The sequence below is a fragment of the Echeneis naucrates genome, chromosome 4, assembly GCF_900963305.1.
Source record: "Echeneis naucrates chromosome 4, fEcheNa1.1, whole genome shotgun sequence".
Classification (NCBI taxonomy): Eukaryota; Metazoa; Chordata; class Actinopteri; order Carangiformes; family Echeneidae; genus Echeneis; species Echeneis naucrates.
Genome location: NC_042514.1, coordinates 9,689,887 through 9,697,909, shown reverse-complemented (window position 1 = coordinate 9,697,909; position 8,023 = coordinate 9,689,887). Strand labels below are relative to the sequence as shown.

The window sequence follows — 8,023 nt, the reverse complement described above, 5'->3', positions numbered from 1 at the left end:
CCAACGTTGCACCAAAGGCTGTCCGTTTTTGAAGGACTGTCATCTCACACCTTTGTGGAGATGTGCAGCAGGTAAGAACGGAGAATGAGGGCTGAACCCACGCACTATATGTATATTATTAAGACGTAAAAGCAACAGAACTGCAGCTTTTTCAAAATGGAAACGGACTAAGTGAGGTCAAGTGTGTATGTCATAAATTGAGTCAATCAATCAACTTTTGCTTTTCTTTTTAGATCCCCCTAATGAAAATCATGTTTTTTTTTGTCTTACTTAAAACCATGGACCTTTAAATACAGCAAGCTGTGGTTTGCATAAGTACCAATAGTCACCGCCAGCTGTGAGCAAACACACAACATGAACACACAAAAGATGCTACATGCAATAATGATTCCGGTCTTGTTTTAGCTCAAGTAGTGGGGAGCAAGGCATTAGGCCTCACCCACAGATTTGAGTCACTCACAGAAGTGAGTGTAGACGTCTTTAGGCTTTCTTTTTCTTTTCTTTTTTTAAACAGCAGGGCCATTTCATAGTCTAAAAAGTGTCTGTAAGATAGCACTAAATATTGTCGAGCTGGTTTATACCCAACTCAAAATAAATCCCTCAACTCAGCTAGACAGGCACATTGATTATGCTAACCTCAGCATCCTCACCTGAGCAACAACATAAGATTTATTTCTACTCTAGATGCAAAAGGTCTGAATTTCAGTTTATTTTGAATCCATTAATCAACATCAGTGCGGATGCAGAGCAAGTAAAGGGGTCAAACTAAAAGACGATCTAAATTTCAGTCATTCTAACAACACTAACTTTTCCTGAAAAAGAAACAGGTAGAAGTGGATTTGTAATTCGTTTTTATTTTTTTCACAAATCCATTATAAAAGAAATTTCCAATTACTTTAGGGACAAAGTAGTAAAATAATTGTAATCTGAAGTAAGTAAGTTGTTGATATGTGATTAAATGCTGTTCTCTGCTGCTGGCAGCTGGAAACTTTCCAGTTTGCCACAAACAATGAGTCAAAGGCATATTTAGATTAAAAACGTAAATTGTGATTTTAAGGATCAACAGCAGATAGTATGTAACATAAACGTAACATGTAACCAAAATACAAATGAAAAGCAAGACTTCAGGGCAAACGTTCCTGTGTGGAATTGGCAAAAGTGGATAAGCAGCAGTGAATACGCTTGAGCTTCCCTCTGGCACAAACGTGTCAACAAGTGTGATGCCAAAAGCACAGAACAGACTGAACCTATGCAACAAAGTGGAAAGACTGCAGAGTCAAAAATGTGAACAACATGCCTGAAGAAAGTACAGTGCAAAAAAGAAAAAACAAAAAAAGAGAGAGAGAGAGAGAGAGAGAGAGAGAGAGCGAGAGAGAGAGAGAGAGAGAGAGGCAGAAAGAAGCCATATAGCACATTGCCTTATAAATAGTATTTAAACAAACGCTGATTGCTCCTTATTGAACAAAGATGCACTGCAATCTTTAAACCAATATGACATCAGCATCATAAGCAAATTCTTAGATTTTAAATTTCTCATCCAGTGTTAATGCAAAAACTACTGTTCAGAAAATATAGGAACATAAATGATCTTTGGTAAATGATACACTTTACAAAAATGTACTGCAATGAGATACATCAATCATAAAATATTAAAGGTGCTGCTGCTTTAAATGCTTAAAAAAAAATAATTAACAAAACCAGAGCAACTTTAAAATGTTCCATATGTTTACTGGTTTGGTAATGATGACACATGATATTTACAGAGAAAGAGTAAAGTGAATAAACCTTGCAATCGTTTTCATACTGTATCCAAGTACTGGACATGTTAACAGCACCAAGAATACTTATTGATTGGCATTCTGAAACAATGCTTTCAAAGTGCAAATGTAAATATCAAAGCCATATTTTTTTTGCATCTGGGAAAGACTTTCTTTCGCCATTGAGCTTTTGGTTTGCAGCTGAACCCGCAAAAGAAAATAATACACTGCGTTAATATATAAACCAAAACATGACACATAAACACACCTTCAAGTAAACGGGTTTGTGTGACGTTAGCTTGTTGTCAACCTACTGTGCTCTGCTTAAAGAAATAGCTTGGTATTTTGGGAAAATGGGATCAGATTTACATCTGTGTGTTGAATCAGAAAGTGCAGCCAGGATACACTTAGTTTCGATAAACATTGGACACATGGAGGAAACAGTTATCTAAGCAGAAATACTAAAGCTCATAGTTAGCATGGATCCAATGTATTGAAACGATAAAAAAGCTGTTAGTGATCAATTAGCTTTCAGAACTAGCGCCTGTCCTGGCTGGCAATTTCCATTTGTTTCAAGTCTTTATGATGAAATCTATCTGAATACAACTTAATGGGTTCATAACACTTTCACATTTCAATGCTAAAACTGAAGCGAGGAATGTGTTCATTAGATTAGCACGAAGACTGGCAGGGAAGAAACAGCAAGCCAAGGTTAACCGACCGGGGTGGGAACGGAATCAATCTTAGTCGTGGTGGGTTTTGTTTTTTTTTTTTCCTTCAAATTGCCAAACTATTTGCTTTAAGTGAAACAGGTTGGCACTGCTAAAACAGGTGGAGCGAGAGAGAGAGAGAGAGAGAGAGAGCATAATTCCTGGTAAAGTTTAGTTGTATAAAGACTGAGAATGGTAAAGGCTCCTAATGTGATTCTGTTTAAAGCCTATAGCTCTCATTTCTTCAGTGGAATGTAATGCTCAACATAACAGCTATAAACACACTTTTCAGCATTTGAAATTCAGCAAAAAATCCAGCATCAACACAAATCTGTACTGTACAAATGCCACTATTTGCTGATGTATGGAAAAATAAAACTCATTTGCGTGGAGACACAAAAAGGTGTCTCAGTGTGGACTGGAAACCTGTAAAACTTCTCTATTTAGGAATACCCACACTGCCGGGGCCACACTGACAACTGACCCAGATGTTGATATACTGACAAGCCAAGCTAAAAAAAAATTAACAGGGTACCATATCAGAGAACGGACGTCCTCCTTAATAAACGCGCAGTGGAATGTCTCCTCTCTGGTCCTGGTCAAGTTGAGATGCTTCTTTGTAAAATAAAACCATCCCCCCAAAAAAACAAGTATGGCAGATATTCCAGTTCACCATTTCCCAAACCTCAGAAATATCTTTAGCTTTAAACATCCAAAATATAAAGTACCTATTTCTATCTTTTATAAAAGAACCTTCTTGAAAAATACAATAAAATTAGATTTAAAAAAAAAACAACAACAACAAAAAAAAACTATCGTGCAAATTGAAATTTGAGTTAACATACTTCACACCCCAAGGCATCACAAGGTGGTGTGCAGCGACTGCTCTAGCACCTGCTCTGTCCTGTGAGCTGGATGAATGTTGTCGTCAGACTTCAGTCTTTCTTCTGAGTTCCTCATATATTTGACACATTGTGAGTCTCCATCAGGAGGCAGAGTCAGCTGGACGCTGTCCACCTGTGTAAGCAAAGGCGTTGAGGTGATCCAGCTGGACAGACTCTGATCTGATGGCTCTAAAGTCTTATCAAGAAACTCTGAGTCTTTGTTTGAAGGAGGCATGTGCTCCCTCGAGAGCGAAGGGGTGTCTTTGGTGTAAGGTAGAGTGTCTACTTCTGTAGGAACTATTGTGTAGATGCCTGGGAAGCCCTTCTCACTGTCTGTGTGCCGTGGCAGGCCTCTCTGAGGCCTTTCTTCTTCTGCTTGTTTGGCCTGTGATGCCTTCGAGCTGGGGAAGCTCTTTTGGTCTTTTTTAATGAAACTTTCAGGGGAGGGCTTGGTGAGGGACAGGAAGGGAGGCTTGGCGCTGAGTGGTGACCCCATCTTGACCCTGCTAAGGCTAAGGATATTCTTGCGGGTTTCAGCGGGGAGTTTATCCAACTGCCTTCCAACTTGGACTGGACTGGGAAACAGCGTGCCTTGACACGCCCTGTAGAAATATCTACAATGGAAAGCAAAAATCAGATCAGGACTTCTCCATTCGGAGATAGGTGAAAGATCTAAAAATCAAAAGGCATCTGAAATTAATAACCGATATAACCCATGAAACGGATCATAAATACTTGAGGAATGGGCCTTTTTATTCACTCATCCCTGGATCAACAGTAACATACCGAGGCAGCAGCGCTGTTACTGGGGTGATGACACAGAGCAGGTAGAAGAGAGGGTCCTGCAGCAGCCTCTGTATGGTCCAGTAGGGGTTAGATGGAGAGTAGCAGGTGGGACAGCAGGCATTGTAGCACAAAGCCACAGTGAAGAACAAGGCTATACTGAAGGCGATAAACAGCCAGTTCATCCAGGTCTACGGGAGAAGGTTTTGGTTTGTTAATTCACTTTAATTCACTTCATAAAAGAATAAAGTGAACATTCAAATCCTTACCATCTAATGACTATTCTACATATGTGACATCATATGTAAATGTAAATAAACCTAGTACAAATATATGCATATCAAGATATTAAGGCATTTTCCAAAAACCAAAAGGGCCTTTTGGTGCTGAGAAATGCATTGTGGGTAAATCCAATGGATAGTAAATGACTCTAAAGTGCTGACTGTTGACAGTCAGACAGCAGTTTTGTGACTGCTGAAGTTGTAGCTAAAAAGCATATTTCACTAGAAATAAAATTCAGCCAGAATTGAGTGGCAGAGAAGAATAACAGGACAGCCAAACTCAACACAGCAGTGCAGGTAAAGCTAGCCAGCAAGTACAGTAACCACTAACTTCAATTTGAAGGTATTTTCATGGTACAAGCACTCAGATACTCCGTAACCACATGAGAGGGAGCATGTTGGGAGACCATGAAGATTACAGCCTGTTGAGTGATGGAAACAGCAACTTTCACCAGCCATGAAAAGATGCATCCAAATACTGCTGGGATTTTTGGCAAATGAATTCATAGAGAAAAATACAATGGCCATCAACCTAGACAGACAGACCGCAGAGCATAAGGAATGTGATTGGATAGGAGCACCAGAGGACTCTCTGTACAAAGCCATCTCTTTTGAGATGAGCAAAGGGAAATGTTCTTTCACACATGGCAGTGCTGCGCTCTGGCACATGCAGAAGGCAGAACAGGAATGCTGCTTTTAGTGCCATGTGTCTTCACGCTTTTAAAAAAAAAAAAAAAACTTTTTATATTATTGAGCATAAATTCTGGTCAGACAGAATGAGACAGTGAATGTGCTTGTGAAGTCTGAAGGGGCACTACACTGAATATTCACATAATGATTTCAAGAAACAGCTTGTCATATGATGTGACGGCGCTTATAAGTGACCTTTAGGAGTTCAAGTCTTTCTCACAACACATGAAAAGGACTTGAACTGCCATTGATAAAGAGAGCACAGAGGCCATCGTCAAAGAAATATACTGTGCACAAATGACTGAACTAAGCATTGAAATTCTAAGCACATGTTACATGGAGGTATGATTATCAAAATATTGACTGTCTCAAGAAGCTTAGTGTGAGAGGAATCGTCCCAAACACACAACAAAACTCAGGTTTGAAAAAACAAAAGTACAAACGCTATGAAGTGGTCAAGTATGTGTCTGAAATCTCTGGAAAATGTTAAAGCCAAGGGTGGAAGAACAAACCCTACAGCAAAGAGGAACTGAGGAGATGAGTACGATCAAACCTATGACCAAAGTATAGCAAAAAGATACAACATGAAAAAAAATCTAAAGAAACATATTTTTGCTTGTATGGCACGGCCCTTTATGTATTGTGCATATAATACACAGCATTTCTGATTTGGCTTTATTTGTCATGTTGAGCTTCGGTTAAAACAAATTCAACTTATAATGACTTATCATGGTATTGATCTCTGAACAGCGGTGTAATCTGTTTTGTTCTAGGTTTAATATGCATATCTTGCATATGTTATGAAATTCAGTCTGCCAGAGAGGAAGGCATTGATGTTTCCATTTAATTAATTACAGCCTTACAGCTACTGCATTGGGGAAGAGAAAGAGAGAAGCTTGTCATCACCTCAAACACCTTTACTTGACTTTCACAGCTGTTTAAAAATCACCAATGCATTATGTTTCTGTGCAGCCAGGGTAAAAAGTAGCTGCCAGCTGAGCATTTGGAAATGTTTACTTTTGGTCGATGCGGCAGACTATGAATGACCCTCTGCATAAGAGGCCTTCATGTCCAGGAACATAGTTAGTGAAAATGACATTTTTCATGTACAAAATTTGTCAGACTAAATTTACAGCCTCGGCATATTGAAAAAGACTCAATGCAGGGTCACAAATTTAAAATGGCTCACGACAAAGACTGCCAGGCCGTTCAGGGGAAATATGTATGGATACTTGCGAATTAATACAATGGGTAGGGAAAATACACACAGGCATCTTGGGAGCTATGTGGCAGTGTGAAGTGCTAGGGTGCTGTTTCTGCGCTATGTACATTGCAGTTTTCTTGGATGGAATCAGACATGCTGTCAAGCTAATATATAGGCACTGATGCTGCAGTGCCTTCTGGTTCAATGTAATCAGCCAGAATATCCATGTGCCTGTCAGCCTTCACACCAGCGTTCTCACAAAGCCAACATGCTAATATGAGTGAGCGAAAGCAGAGCTGGGAGAAAGGAAGGATTTATCTCTACTGAGCTCCAGTAATGACAAAATCTGTCATCAGTATGTTTAAAATTAGATTAGAAAAGGGACTTTATTGTCATTGCAAGAAGAGCAAACAGAGAGCTTGGAGGTGCAAGTCAAACTGGCACATGAAAAGAAAAAAGACATTTAAAAGTAAGATAAAACAAGGACATCACAAGGTAATAAATAAATCACTGTTAATAAATTAGGCTCTTTACCCAGGTTTTGGTTTCAATGCCCAAGTGAAGCAGAATAGTGAATAAAGCGAGGGTGGTGATAGGAGTGCCCCATGTAAACAGATCCACGTCAGAGTCAGCATAGGCCTGGTTGGGGGGGGGCAGAGAGGGGAGAAATTTCAAGTAAGGAGGGAGAACAAACTGAGCGAAGACCAGTAGACGGAAATTGAAACCAGACTCACAAAATAAGGAATGAAGAAGCAAACCAGGCTTTGGTAGAATGCATCAATCATGTTCATCCAGAACATATATGGCTTATATTCCTGCAAGATAAAACCAGACATTCACAGTTATACACCTCATCAATGTGACAGAGCAGAGAACGAGGCACCTTGGCCTAATGCAAAACCTACTGTCAGGAATTGAAAATTGAAGTTGTGTTGTCTAACCTCAACAGTGATTCAAAACCAACTGCACATATTAATTCATCTATATATATATATTAAAATGTGAATATGCTTGGATAAACATGTTACTGTGCAGAAGTAATGACAGGAAAAAAAAAAGACAATAATGTTATACGATATTTCTTTATACAAACGGTCTATTTACTACTTTCCTTCCTGATTTTCAGCACTTTAAAACAGCATGTGACCAAACCACTTCAATGACAGCTGAGCAAAACCAATCTGCTGATGACAGTCATAAGATGCCGCTAATATCTCTGGAAGACGTTGAATAAGTAGAATATTCTTGTTGAATCCCCCCCAAAAATATCTCAAACTCAGGGATGAAAATGGACGGGGAATCCCTTGTTGAGTCACCATCTGCTTCTTCATTTGCTTTCCTTTCAAATTTTCCTGGTCCTATACAGCTAATCATTAACTCCGGTTATTCCCATTGACACAATCCTTTAAGGGTGCAAACAAATACAGAAGGTTGTCGTGCCAGTGAAATATAAAATTTCAACAGCAACCCAAATCCAAACCCAAAGATATTTCATACACCGTCAGATATGACCGTATATTCTTACATTTGATAGTCTATAACAAACTAAAAACTAAGTAAAGATGGAAGTAGACTCCCTAACATTACTTTCTTAAAGTCTGCCTGAATGAGCTAAATCCCCAGCTGGCTTGGAAGAAATGAAATATTTTTTCTTTTGATTGAAAAAGTATTGGCAGGTCTTATATATGAATTGACTGATTGGTAAGAAGATATG

The 8,023-nt window shown here is 39.0% G+C and overlaps 1 protein-coding gene across 3 annotated transcripts in view; it reads right to left on the bottom strand.

Moving 5' to 3' along the window:
• Positions 1-522: 522 nt before the first annotated feature.
• Positions 523-8,023, bottom strand: part of atp10a (ATPase phospholipid transporting 10A) — a 31,168-nt gene continuing 23,667 nt past the window's right edge. The window contains exons 18-21 of one of the 3 annotated variants that reach the window (XM_029500437.1): positions 7,044-7,124; positions 6,844-6,948; positions 4,138-4,325; positions 523-3,965 (exon numbers count right to left, since the gene is read on the bottom strand). In XM_029500437.1, the coding sequence (XP_029356297.1) occupies positions 3,329-3,965; positions 4,138-4,325; positions 6,844-6,948; positions 7,044-7,124 (1,011 nt within the window). In that variant the 3' untranslated portion in view covers positions 523-3,328. Of the gene's footprint in view, positions 3,966-4,137; positions 4,326-4,746; positions 4,838-6,843; positions 6,949-7,043; positions 7,125-8,023 lie in introns of those variants that run through there. The other 2 variants (XM_029500439.1, XM_029500438.1) reach the window with 2 other exon arrangements.